The sequence below is a fragment of a genome, unplaced genomic scaffold (assembly GCF_019419815.1).
Source record: "Pyrus x bretschneideri cultivar Hongxiangsu unplaced genomic scaffold, Pyrus_bretschneideri_v1 Contig8, whole genome shotgun sequence".
Taxonomy (NCBI): Eukaryota; Viridiplantae; Streptophyta; class Magnoliopsida; order Rosales; family Rosaceae; genus Pyrus; species Pyrus x bretschneideri.
In genome coordinates, this window is record NW_025999820.1 from 7,787,302 (window position 1) to 7,802,031 (window position 14,730).

The window sequence follows — 14,730 nt, forward strand, 5'->3', positions numbered from 1 at the left end:
ATATGCATTTGGATTTCACCATGTACGGGAGATTTACAAAATAGATGACCTAGAGACTATGGTGGAGAGTGGTCTGAGAAGGAGAGATATTTCTTGTTGCTGCTGTGTTGTTTTCTGGCGTGGTGTTGTTCCTCCCGCATTCTTCCCTCCCTCTGCCTTTACGGAGAAAGAAATGGAATCCTCAATTAAGCGTGAGTGGGTGAACACTAGATAATGGGTGGACAGAAAAGTGAGGGAAACAAAGGATCCAATTATTCAATGAAAGAGTGCTGGAAACAGAGGATTTAACTATGTTAAATTGTGTGAGTGGGTGGACAGGTATCGCCTTTTTAGAAAGGCTTCAACGACTGGCGGTGACGTTTTCCCCATTTTATATTCTCCTTTTGGCGACTCACCTACTATTTGGTTTCTGGACGTGTAGGTCTTTGTTTAAAAATAAAATTTTGCGGTAACCAGAGTCCAGATCCAACGCAGTCCCTTGGTTCCGATATGTATAAACCATAAATCAAGTATTTTCCTTACTTTCTTGGCTGCTCTAAGTAGGAGTAGGAATGGCAAAGAAGGGCTTGTTGAAGGAATATGATGAAGAAACTCATGAAGTCTGTCGCAGTGACTTTCCTCTCAACTTCGTTTTTGGCGTTGGCACTTCAGCGTATCAAGTTAGCGGCTGTTTTTCTTTTTTTCTTCTTTTTAAATTGATTTATTTTCATTCGTTTATTTATTTCATCAACTGGGGAAGGGATCCAAATTGGGGACCTCTTCCAATATTAATGCAGCAGAAACACCGGACCAAAATCTAGTTGCTGGAATTAATTTAATTTGATTATGAATTTCGTTTTTCTTTATTTTATTATTTTGATCAGTTTGTTATACAGTGGAGTTATTTTGCTTCTGATGCATTTGATTGGGTGTGGTTTCCAGCAATCTTTCATTGAATAGTTTTAATTTACGTTTCTACTTTGTAAATGAAATTTTAGCCATCACAATCTCAGTTTTTGCTGCATTGCTTGTTACTCAGCAATTTTATTTATTTATTGTTTGTTTGTTTAAGTATCTGTACATGTTTGTTTCAAAATATGTACATGATTGCATGGTTAAAAAACAAGTGAACACTAGATAACGTAGTGTTTGTAATGCACTGTCTTCAATCATATTTTTGCAAAATAACAAAACTCAGAGTCTATGAATTTTGGTTGTCTAATGCACTGTCTTGAATTCCAAAACTGAGAGTCTATGAATTTTGGTTTAGGGGCTTCTTGTTTATATGTAGGTAGAGGGAGCCTGCAAGGACGGTGGTAGGGGTCCCAGCATTTGGGATGCCTTTTCACACTCAAAAGGTACCTTTTCTTCATTGAGCTTGTGATATTATCTTCTAGGACCTGAATTTTTCTTGATGTTGTCCAATCTGATACTATTTTTAGTTAGCAACTTACAGAACTTATTATGTGTGTCTTGGTTCATTAGGGAATATCATTGATGGAAGCAATGGGGACGTTGCAGTTGATCAATATCATCGGTATAAGGTTAGTAGAAAGTTGGTCATAACCGAATCAATCAATCCTTTTGGTCTTTGGCATTATGTCAATGCTATCTTCCCAAAACTGTTAGTATTTGCGATGTCTCTACTAGTTTTCAATGTCATTTCCCCCTATTTATGTTGATGGTTTAGGAAGGGGAAGAATGTGGTCAGTTCTGGCCTCATCTGTTAGTAGTATTTTCTTTTCATAATGGTTTAAAAGAACATGATAAAATTCTTACACTTGCCGTCCTTCATTCTGTTCAGATAGTTATGCAAGTCTGAAATTTCAATTCATCTTAGTCATTTAACACAACTCACAATCTATTAAATGCTAACAGGAAGATGTTGAACTCATTGCCAAGTTGGGATTTGAAGCTCATCGTTTTTCCATATCATGGTCTCGAATATTCCCTGGTATGCTACCTTTTGCCATCTATAGAGTTCTTTCTAGTGCTAAAACGCAGGATATTATCAATTCACTGTCCTCTCTGCATTAAAATATGGTAGTGAAGTTGATTTGAATGGCATAGATGCTTGACCTAAGTTGAAATGTTATTGATCAAATCTTCAAGATTAATGGTAAATAATAACTTCAAGATTGAATGGATCTTTCACAAGCTCGGCAAATATGAATGGACAATGTTTTGGTGATGTTTAGACGAAAATATTTATAATTGGCTCCTTAGGAAAACTTAAGATAGTTGTGGCAGAAGTCTCCTTAGCTGTCTAAAGTTTTGAAAACATGTGGAGATTACAATATGAGATGTTTTAAGTGTATATCCCCAAGCAGAATTCAGACAAGGACTTGAAAAAGTTCTTGAAGCATACGTCCATGTTTCATTCTCTTGACGTAGCTTAATTGTGATAACAATTGTATATTTCTTCTGGTTCTGTTAGTGCAGATGGTTTGGGAACCAAAATCAATGAAGAAGGGATTACTTACTATAACAATTTCATTAATGCTCTCCTTGAAAAGGGTATGAATTTGTTTATTTTCATTTTCTTCTGGTTGATTGGCTCCTTGGGAAAACTTAAGGATAGTTGAGGAAAACTTTTCTTGAAGTGTATTTGCATGTGTATTCAACAATTTGTTCTTGCAGGCATCCAACCTTATGTAACACTGTACCATTGGGATCTACCCTTGTACCTTCATGAGAATATGGGAGGGTGGCTGAATAAGCAAATTGTGTAAGTTCTATATCATCATTTAAATATCAATCTTGTTTTATTATTGCACAAGTGAAGACTTCTACTCAATTCATTCCAACTCTTTTCTTGAAATTGAAAGCAAGGAATAGAGAAAAGTTTATGTCCATGTGCCAACGAATCGCAGAGTGCTGTAAGATCCCTCCATCGTGAATTTTAGACAGATATGTTAACATCGCATGATACCTTTCCATGAACAACTGCAATCATTTCTGTTAGACAAACACTAGACTCTATAGCAAGAGTTAGGAATTATTCTGACATTAAATTATAATATAGGACTACCTAACACTTAATTCATATGTACAAGGCACTATAGGATGCAAATGATGAAGCTGAGGTAGGAATATAAATAACAATTAGGAAGAAAATTAAATAACTCACAAATGTTAACACACAATTCCAGAAATACAAAAACGATTCACCGGCGAGGTAACAACCACTGTAAGATGCTTGATTCCTCAAAGAATGCTGCACATTTCGGATTGGGTCTTATGTGGTTGTTTACGTCCACAACAACAGGCTAAAGTTAGTGTTTAGTGAGGTTGAATTGTGGGAATGTGGGCATAACTTATGTTGGAGGTATGGTAATTTGAAGCAAACACAATATTCTTCATGGACTGAATTGTATAAGTACAAAATGGGTCTTATGTAGAGCTACAATAGCACCGGAAGGCTAGTAATTAATGACTCACATTAGAGACTTACAGGAATTCTAAAAGTCTAATTATATTGACTGATAAAAACAAGACCTTATGCCCTAGGAAAACTAAAGAAAGCCTAGCAAAACAGTGTTAAAACATCTAGAAGCTCCAGCATTTTCAAATAAAATCAGACAAACTCTGAATTCTACTAGAAGCTCCAACAATTATGGATTCGTTTGGAAGTGCTTTTAAAATGGCTGAAAGTTCTTTTGGTGAAACTGTTCTTGAAACTCATCCTTAGTAAAAATGCAAGTAAATCCTGGAAAAACACTTAAAAGTGCTTCCTGCAAGAAGCACTTCAAATGCTTTTAGAACTGCTTAAAATTTTGTGAATCGATCCACAAGAACCCAAGTTGCAAGTTCATCCCTTTTCTTCCTTTTGGATGTATTTTACCTCAAGGTACTTGAGCTAAAATATATTTCCGCCTTTTAGAGCTCGATCCATCGGTATATGTGTTGCTTTTATTTGACCACCCTTACACTGTTCATTCTCTTGGACAACCCCGAATTGCTTTTTGTACAACTATTCTGTGAAAAACTTCATGAGAGAAAAGCAAGTTTTTAGTAGTGTAGTGTAGACTTATATCAGGGATCAACACAGAGGCCCTTTCTTTATGGACAAACTGACTAAACATATTCAGGATGAGCTTTATATATGGTCAGACTATTGGCATATTCTTTTGATTTAATAGACTAAAGCATGCAAGAATGCTATAAAAAAAGAGTTGCAGAGAGAAACTTCAAAGCAATAGACTTAAGATAAGTAGATATAAAACTGAATACGTAGAATACAATTATAACAAAAGAAGAAATACAGGTGCCGAGGTGGCGACAATTGTGAGTCCAAAGAACTCCAAAAGAGAAGAATCTGCACTCCATCATTAATAGAGAGATTGAGATATTGTGGCTTAGAGTGACTGACTCGTATATGAGAAGGTTAAGTGGCACCTTTAGAAGATAGAAAAGGAGACATGAGCTATGGTGGTTACTACACCCAATGAAGATTAATAGAGCACCCGTCAGAAAGAATGACTAATTCAATAGAGAAGGTAGTTCTATAGAAGAGGAACAGAAACTCTGGGTAGCAAGAGCATTAAGGGTCTTCTGGCTAAAATTAAAGGTTCTATTCAATCTGAAAATCATCTACAATACAGCAGTTTGTCTGTATGCATCAGTATTGGCAGGGGGAAAAAATGATATGCAGCACAAACTTCCGTTACTTTCAGGAAACAAATATAGTAATTTTTTGTATGTGTTTAAGTCATTGTTGGACAATTTCCTCCTAGCCTATATGTTATCTAGTGCTGTGAGATTCTATCACAAGTAGTCAGATTTTGTGAATGCAGAGAATACTTCTCAGTCTATGCAGACACCTGCTTTGCAAGCTTTGGCGATAGAGTAAAGGACTGGATCACTTTTAATGAGCCTTATCAGACTGCTATTAATGGTTATGGTGTTGGGAGATTTGCTCCTGGAAGGCATGAATGCTCGTCAACAGAACCATTTTTGGTTGCACACCACCAACTATTGGCACATGCTGCTGCTGTTTCCATATACCGAAGCAAGTATAAGGTTTACTGTTTATTTCTCTGTCTGCTTGTCTCCTTGTTACTCTTTTTATCACTGACCAAGCTTCTGGTATTTGCCATTGATTTCAACACTTTATTTATTAAAGGCAAGATGTTTTACTCAACAAGGGAAGTAATATATTAGTCAGCATTTTAGTAATTTATAGCTTCCTTCTTGTGTAAGATTAGATTGTGATTCTGTGAACAAGCAAATCTTAACACCAGGGAAATAGATTGTGTTCTCTCTACTTTTTTTTTTCCTTTATTTGTTTTTCCTTTCATATATGGGAAAGTGCATGTAGTCAGCTAAAGAGCTCATTTAGCTGAAATCCAGAAATATTTCACATAATTCGTTTATAAGTTTAGGATATGTTTTTAAGTAGAACTGACATCATATGGGAAAATGTAAACCTAATAAACCGTGCTCAAATATTTGGGCAATGATTGTGAAATTGATTGGAAGACAGTCAAGGTTTAAGATACATAATATAGATTTCTGAATATGGACATAGTTTAGTAGCGGTATCTTCTTTCTCCACTCCACTACCCAAATATTATATATTGTTCTTACTCTTGCTGCTACTATTGTCTTTCAGGACAAGCAAGGGGGACAAGTTGGCTTGGTCGTAGACTGTGAATGGGCAGAGGCTAATTCAGACACAATTGAAGATAAAGCTGCTGCAGCAAGGCGCCTAGATTTTCAGCTTGGATGGTAATTACTTGTTCCCTAAATTATGCAACTGTTTGGTCACAAAAATACTGTTAACTAACTATGTAAGTTCAGATAATATGGATGGATCTCTCTCTCTCTCTCTCTCTCTCACACACACACGCGCGCGCGCGCGCGCACACGCACACGCACACACATACATGAGCCCTCATATAGACACTCATTCTCAACAATTTTAATGTGCATTCAATATTCATACAAGTACACTAAATGTGCACAATTAAAGCATCCATACGGTCAAAGTACATTGGAAAACCTCATGGTAAATTAGCAGGAGTAACTGATCTCAGTGTAGTTATTTAACTGGTGAGAGTAGGGCTGTAATTAATGACAAAACAACATAGAAATACAAAGTTTGTATCTTAGTTTTGAGCAGATCCATAAGTTTTCATGTATCGTGCTGTTTATATTGAGTATTCCCATCTACTTGCAATGCAACCAAATTGTCTTGTTGCCTTCTGGTGAAACCATATTAATTGAAAGATGCATTCTATTTGAACCCTTATAAGATATAAAACCTACTCTGAGACATATAAACAGCATATTGGCCGCATCATTGAATGGGTGCAGATGATTTTAGCAATTTCTCCAGCTCTGCTTGCTGCCAACCCAGGCAGTTCGTTAGATGAATTTAAATGGTTTTCTCCTCTTAGTATTGTTTAGAATCCGTCTCAGCTGATTCCAACGCAGGTACTTAGATCCAATATATCATGAGGAATACCCCAAAGTTATGCGTGAAAGACTTGGAGATCGGCTTCCTATATTTTCAGAGAAGGATAAGGAGTTGCTTAAGAACTCAGTAGACTTTATTGGTCTGAATCACTATACATCGAGATTTATTTCTCATGGAAGATATAACCATGATAAGGGTGATTTTTATAAAGCACAAGGGATAGAGAAAATTGGTAAAATACTGTAACTACTACTGCCATTGGTTTTCACAACAAATTTTCTCTTGATCTTTATATAATATTCTCTTTATCATCAGTTGAATGGGAAGGGGGTGAGGCTATTGGTGAGAAGGTATGAACTCTCTCCTGCAGACATATTCCACTAACTGTCCAGTTTACTGAAATATTTTGCTTGGCAGGCAGCATCAGAATGGCTGTATGTTGTTCCTTGGGGCATGCATAAGGTTCTGAATTACATAGCGCAGAGATACAATAATCCCCCAATATATGTTACTGAGAATGGTATGCTTGGAGAGACTTTACTTGGAAAACAAAATTGAATCTAGAATTTCAATTGTGGTTTAATGCATTTGCCCATTATATAAATGAAATATGTATTGAGGTGAAATATATTGAATTAAAGTTCTTTTGATTATTGGTCTGGAAAACTTTAGGAGTTTGTACTTATTCAACATTAAGATTCTTTTAATTTCTTTTTTAAATTACAGGTATGGATGACGAAGATAATGACACCTCCCCACTTCATGAAATGCTGGATGACAAACTGAGAGTTAGTTACTTTAAGAGATACCTTTCAGCAGTTGCCAAAGCGATAAGGTAGGTCGACTTCATTTCATCCATTTTATCATACGAACAAGCTTTCAAGTCATTCTTTAGTAAGTCCTGCATGAAAGACTTCACAAATTCCATATAGGTTATCATGTCATTCATCCCCTGCATGGAGTCGTGCTACCATTGCAAGGTCGATGAGTACTTAGTTGCAGCATCCGTTGTCTTGGATGTATAAGGCTGAGGCTTGTGCTGCTCATCTATTTATGCATGAAAATATGCATGTGTACACGGCTTGTGATATTAAGGTCGCATAGATGGGTTATTAGGAGACACGTGTGTGGCTGATACACACCCCCCAACGCAAGCCAATCCACTGGCGTCCCCAGGGTTCCATCCACGGCTGTTAGGTTTCTAAACCCTAGTATCCTGTCAAATTCAAAAATCTTGCATAAATGGGAGGTGGGTTTATAACTGGTGGCTTGTGCTACTCATCTATTTATTTGTAGCGGAAACTGCAATCGGGGAAAGACATAGATGTCACATTTCACAAATATCTTCAATTGTTATTAACCAAAGAAAAGATTTAGTTGGTCATTTTGTTTCTCCATCTTGAGCATTTTCACATGTCTAGTACATATTTTCACCTTGTTAAAAAGTAATTAACTCATATTAGTGTGTGAACAATGACCTAAAAAGGTAGGTAAAAAGGAAAACCAATACTGTTACATTTTTCCTGGACAGGGATGGGGCAGATGTAAGGGGATACTTTGCGTGGTCATTACTGGATAACTTTGAGTGGGCTCAAGGATACACCAAGCGTTTTGGTTTGGTTTACGTTGACTATAAGAATGGGCTTTCGAGACACCCAAAATCTTCTGCTTACTGGTTCTTGAGGTTCTTCAAAGGTGTTGAAGGAAAATATGGGGAAGAGTAATGGACACCAAGGTCCTTAAAGCTAGCCTCATGGACTTCACCCATGCATTGTACCAACTTTAACTGCTTGATGCTTCCGTTGTTTTGAAGACGGATAGGGACTCCCCAGGAAATTGTCTCTCTGGCTTTTGAAAGTTACCTGAAGTTTTGTTTATGTACCAACTCACTCCTATCCCTAATTATGCCAGCCTGAAATGTAGTTTTTTTTTTTTTTTTAATGTCACAAACTATTTGTTCTAATTATTTAAATCACCCCAATTGGGCGTTGGAACCCTATAGCATGCAGGCAGTTGCACAATGGTGTTATAACTAACTACTCGAGGTTTGTATGCGGATGTTGTGCGATGCATAATGGCAATGGACGGATAGGCTCAACACAACCCCTCGAGTGTGGCATTCTTTGACATCTTGCCTTACACAATAATATGTACCATACATGTCTCATTTCAGCAGGAAGGAAGTGACGCCACTATTTCTATGGATCAATGAAGTAGACTCTCTGCCCAACAATAGGCCACTGGAATTCAGGGTTCTCAACAATGCCTGTGAAATCCCATCCCCGGATTCCACTATTTAAAATTATGTATTTCGTATTATTAATTTGATGCGTTTATATTTGCGGCACATAAATTTATTTCAGTAAAAGGACAAAAATGCCCTTAATGGACTAAATAGAATTTTCAAGGACGTATAATTGATTTGCATATGTTTTCCTACTTTTCTTTACGTATTTAGATAGTACTTGTCAATACGAGCGCGTGAGCGCAAACGGAACATAATTTGGAGTTATAACGAAGGAGATATTAACATTTAAAGTTGGGGGCATTTTAGTAAATTTAACCTTCACTCTAGAAGGCTCGAAATTTTCTGGAGCAATCTGATTGAGCCACGTGGACGGTTGTGATGAAGAGTGGAGGAAAGTGAGAGAGATGGATGGAAGAGAAGGGGGAAATGAGAGAAATGAGGGAAGGAGAGAGGGGGAAGACACCGAATAATTCTGCCCATTTCCCCTTGCGCCCCAACCCGGTCAAAAATAATGGAACCCGTTGGTTCCTCTAGCCAAATTTCGGCGTTTTAATCCAAGCCACCACCTAGGAAGTACTCCACCACCCTCTTTTTACCATTTCCACGCCAAATCTGAAGAAATTGGGCTCGGAATCACAAAGAATCACACCGGTGGGTGCAACGGACCACGCTGGTGATCGGCCACCGAATGAAATCACATCGATATCCACCACCATTAGACTCTCCTTGAGGCCAAGAACAAAGCCCAAACAACCTTGGAAGCGGCGGAGCATCAAAGAAGTTGAATCTAAACCACCCATTTCTAGGGTTTCCAGCAGGTTCGTGGCGATTTGAGGCTTTTCCTGGCCAAATTGGCTTTAGTCACATGTAAGAAACTTGCTCCACTCATCGAGATCTTCATTCTGGTAAAATTTGGTAAAATTTGGAATTAGTTGAATTTTCTGGTGAGTCGAGGCGGCGACGCTTAGGCCGAGAGCCCATGGGACAATCCTAGGCTAATATTGATGCCCCGTTTCTATATTTCACATCCATTTAGTGAAATTCCAATGTTTAACATAGTTTTGTAGTTGATCGCCTAGTTGGCCGGCATGGGGTTATTATATGAATTGACGATCCAACCTTTGGATTATCACCAAACCTTTACAAGTTATTATTCGTAATATTTGAGAACATTAGGAACTGACGGATCAGAAATCCATTGTACGGATCTTCCTAAATTGGATTTCTAAATTTGTAAAACTAATTGTTGATCGCCACCTAATTCTAGCAATTGGCAGAGATCCAACCGTCAAATCATGATAAGATTTTAGTATGTTGTTATATGACCATAATGAGGACTTTAGGAAGTTACGGATCTGAAATCCGATGTGCGGATCTTCTAGATCTAATTACGTAGGGTTGTGGACCCCACCGTTGACTAAGAGTTGAATATTGGTCAACATGTCTCGAAACGTTCTAATTACTAAAATTAGTACTACGGGGGACTAAGTGAAGTCTAGTGGGCCTACATCGGTTAGAGAGTGACTTGAATATATGTGATATGGTTATTACCTTGATTTCTTACATTGATATCATTTGTGAATATGAATTGGTTTTATAAATGTGATTTCTATTTAAATGTGATTTTTATATATTTAGCCATTGACCTATGTTTATTAAACGTGATTTGACTTGTGTATGGATGATATTTGTGAAATGTGATTGACGTGCATATTTGATATGTGGTTTGATTTGCATGATTGGTATGATGTGATGAAATGTGAGGGCTAGTAATGGACCATTAATCCATTGCCATGGGTTTGTTGCTTCAGAGCTTGTTTCATATCCCATTTCATTGTTTCATTTCTCGCTTCATCGATCCATTCTAAATTTAGTACTTGTGCTTTGTTTTATTTCGTTGAGCTTTTGTAAATTGAGCACTTGGTTCATGTTTCGTTCTTCGAGCGGTTGATATGTTTCTTGGCCTTCCACTTGGTTCTATTGAGTGATCCAAAACTGGGTATCCGTTGGGGTTCCGTTGAGTGGTCTAGTTCTCTGCTCCGTTTGGATTCTGTTGAGTGATCCGGAATCCCTCATGATCCGCGATTCCGTTGAGTGGTTCGGAATCGTATCCATCTTGGAATTCATGGAGTGGTTCGATATGCATTGTACTCCGTGATTCCGTTGAGTGGTCCAAAATCGTATCCACTCGGATTCCGTTAAGAGGTCCAGAATCCCGTCTACTTCGCGATTATGTTGAGTGGTCCAGAATCGTATCCTGGTTTGGATTCCATTGAGTGGTCCGGAACCCCACTTGGTGTTTGGGTTCCGTTGAGTGGTCCGGAACCCGATGTTGATGGATTTCCTTGAGTGGTCTGAAATCGCATCATTTGACTTGTTGGTTCATTAGACTCGAAATCCTATTCTTCAGAGATGTAGGCTTAGGCCGAACTGTGTCGCTCTAGCCCTGCATTTCGATGTATTGTATATGTTATTGATTGGTGTGATTATTGGATGGTGTTAGAATGCATATGTGTGGGTGAATGGCAAGATAACTAAAGAATATTATTGTGCTTTGTTGAATGTTCCTTGAGGTGCTACATGCTTGAATTGTGGCATTATGTTAAGACGTAGTGGGATATGCGATGAATGTTCGAGTGAGTGAATGGTGAAGTACGAATGGTTTGATCCCTATTCAGGATACGTAGGCAGTCTAACGAGGAGGTTAGATACAGCCATAAAGTATACAAAAATTACTACGCAATTCGAATCTTGAGTTATACTCTATACATATCTCATAGGTGGTATGTTGGAAATACGGATACTCGATGACATCACATGTCGATCCTGAACGTATGTCGGGATCAAGGCGTGACAATGCCTACCAGTGCATCTTTGAATTAAAGGCAAGTCTCCCAATCGAATTCAAGAACGAGAGTTCTCCTCCAATGAAAGTGCTAAATCAGGGACAAGACACTAGTCCGCGCATTGTCTCTAATGGGCATGAAAGAGAGAACCTTATCGATAATATCTTCTAGAAGATTCAAAAAGTAGCCCATATACTGTTTGGAAACCGCGAAAATCTAAGAAAATCTTTGAGAAAAATGTGCCATGCACCTGGGTTGAGGAAAAATAAAAGTAGGGTAAGTGATTGAAAATGCTAAAAGAAAATGAGAGAAAATTGGTAAAGTGATAAAAAAATATTTTCTTGAGAGAGAAAGTCTTTTGAATATGATGATGAGGTTTTTTCTATAGCAAATAGTAGACACGCTATGATCTTTAGCTCTTTGCAAACAATAGAAGCTCAATGAAAATTGTAGCTGGTCCGGTTTATCTCCTAAATCGGAACTAAAACCAAATAATATAAGGTCATTTCTAATCGAAAAGGCTAAACGTAATCCCGTTCAGAATTATAGATTTACAAAAAATTATTTTTAAATGCACAATGTCAGGGCATACTCATATACTATATTTAACCTAAACATATTCCCCTCAATAATTTATTAGTTTCAAGTTCATACTTTAAACTTATTAATTAATTTAATTAAACTACCGTGAGATGTTTTCAAATCTAGTCGTTGAATTTGAATGGATTATTGCAATTGAGAAGCTGGACTCCAAACAAAGAGCTAAGAAGGCTACATTTGGCTAGCGTGATGCCCCTTTGGCCAAATAATGGCATGTGGGCTCTATAGAGTTACAGCCTAGTCATCGGTTGGAAATCAATTTTTGGGTAAATCATGCCATTTTTTCACTTTTGGACATTTAGCTTTCTCCATTGGAGATGACTTAAATTAAAAAAGAAATACATGTGCGGGTGAAGAGAAGATGAGGAAACAAGAAGAAAAAAAGATCAATGCCCCACGGTGCAAGCGAAGAGAATAGATAGGAAGAAAGAAGAAAATATCGAAGAGATAACTGCAGACAATGGAAAAGAAAGAAAAAAAAGACAGAAGAAGAAATAAATAAAAAGTGAAAAAAATGAAATAAGAAAACGGCTGATAGGGTTAGGCATGTGGGACAGAAAATTAAAACTGATACACGAATTAAGTAACCACACCAAACGGTTCAATTTTTTAAGTTTAAATAGTTTTGGTTTGAAATTGAACCGAAAGTTAAAATAATGGTTTGGTTTCAATTCCTAATATTTGAAACCAAACTGAACCACATAATATAAAAAAGTATATTTAATTTAATTAACCAATTAGGTGTTTGGGTGTAATTGGTTATTTAGGGGAGTTCATACATGGATTTGGATTTGGATACTTGAATATTAGTATAGTGGTTATTGGTTTCTGAGATTTGTTTTTTCCTTTTGATTCTGAAACAAAACCAAAAGCGAGTTCCTTGAGTTTTAGTATGGTGGTTATCAATTTTGGGTTTACTTATTGTAAATTGCTCTTCTCTCCCATTTGGGGGCCAAAACAAATTGAAAAACTATAAATTAAAATTTAAAAAAAAAAAGTTGGGAACCCCAAACTGAAACTAGGGTTGGTTTGGTATAGGATACCAAACCGAAACTAGTATCCCCAATCCCAAACCGAAATTTTTCAGGACGGGAATTTGAAGACCAATCCCAAACCAAATTTTCGGGAATCCTAAAATATTTTCGGGATTTTGGAACAAATCGGGAATAAATTTAGATTTTGGGCTTTTGGGCTATTGGGCTAAAACTTAACATATTGGGCTTTTGGGCTATAATTTAGCCTTTTAGATTGAAATTGTCTGCCCAATTTCATAAATATCAATGTCATATGTACGTTTTTGCAATCTATTTTGAGTCACCAATGCAATCTATTTTGAGCCTTCTACTTCATACATACCAATCTGTGCAATCATAGATTTATAGCCCTAATTGAAATATGAAATTATGAATTGTTCTTCAAATATATTCTACTATCAAACTATTTAAATTCAACATTCCACATGCATGCAACAAAAATAAATTAAGTAACAGACCTAAAAGCAAAAAAAATTAGTTACAAGCCAAAGTTTCAAAATAAATTAAGTTGCAAACCAAAAGCAAAAAGAAAAGCTTAAAGTTTGTGAAGATTGTTGGCCTCTTCGGCCCCTTCAACCCCTTGATCTTGTTAATGGTTGTGGTTGTTCCCTTACCATGTTTATTGTTGTTGATTGTTGACCCATTCCCCTTCTTGTTGGTACTCTTCCCCTTGATGTTGATGGTTGAGCCCTTCCCCTTAAAATGGGTGCTTGTGGAGGTAGTGATTGATTTTGACGTTGTTGAACTTCAACTTGAGGTGGTCAAGGAGGTGGAGGTGGCATTTCGTTTCCTTGTGTGGTATTCTCTTCACCTCCCAAATTAGCCGCACCTAAAATAATAAACCACAAATCATTTAGATTGAATTATAGAAATAGATAATAAATACTAAGAAAATAAAAGAGGAAATTACATTATTTACTTATTTTTTCTAATCGTTCAAGTTCCTTGTAGAAAATGAATTCGTCTAGTGTAGGCTCCTTGTAGAAACAAAATTCATTCCATCTAAGCCAATCACTAGTACACATTAAAGCCTCAACCGATTTAGGAGTTAAGGAAGCTCTAAAAGGATCAACAACTCTCCCACCAAGACTAAAGGTATTCTCACTAGCAATGGTGCTACTAGGAAGAGCAAATACATCCTTAGCAACTTTACTAAGAGTTGAATATGTACCACTATTTCCTTTCCGCCAATCCAAAAGATCGAAACCTTCGCATGTTAGGCTTTGATGTGGATTTGAAGTACATATCCACTTCATTAGCTATCTCATTTTGTTGTGTTGTCACCCTCTTTTGTTGAATCTTCCTTATCATCCTTTTAGCAACATCAATATACACCACACCCCCCCCCCCCATCATCCACTACAACACTTGATCTTTGCTCCACATTTGAAGTAGCACTACTACTACGATTAAGGACCATTCTCTCCTTATATGCATTATACAACTCGGTTACATGGATTTTAACCCTTGCTTTCTCTTCCCTTATTTTGTCACATTTAACAGATCAATGAATGGAAAATGTAACGGAAATATTATTTTGAAATAAAATAGTACTTAAGGTATGAAAGTAAAATGTTTTGAAGATGTTGTAAGGAATTGAAA

At 37.0% G+C, this 14,730-nt stretch overlaps 1 protein-coding gene across 1 annotated transcript; it reads left to right on the forward strand.

Annotated features, from left to right (window-relative positions):
• The first annotated feature begins 447 nt into the window (after positions 1–447).
• Positions 448–8,380, forward strand: LOC103937829 (beta-glucosidase 42-like). The gene is made up of 13 exons (XM_018645118.2): positions 448–659; positions 1,271–1,337; positions 1,465–1,523; positions 1,858–1,933; positions 2,422–2,496; positions 2,620–2,707; positions 4,776–5,001; positions 5,594–5,709; positions 6,418–6,632; positions 6,716–6,750; positions 6,818–6,920; positions 7,127–7,235; positions 7,932–8,380. The coding sequence occupies exons 1-13, from the start codon at positions 552–554 to the stop codon at positions 8,122–8,124; spliced, it is 1,470 nt and encodes a 489-aa protein (XP_018500634.1). The 5' UTR covers positions 448–551; the 3' UTR covers positions 8,125–8,380.
• The last annotated feature ends 6,350 nt before the right edge of the window (positions 8,381–14,730 follow it).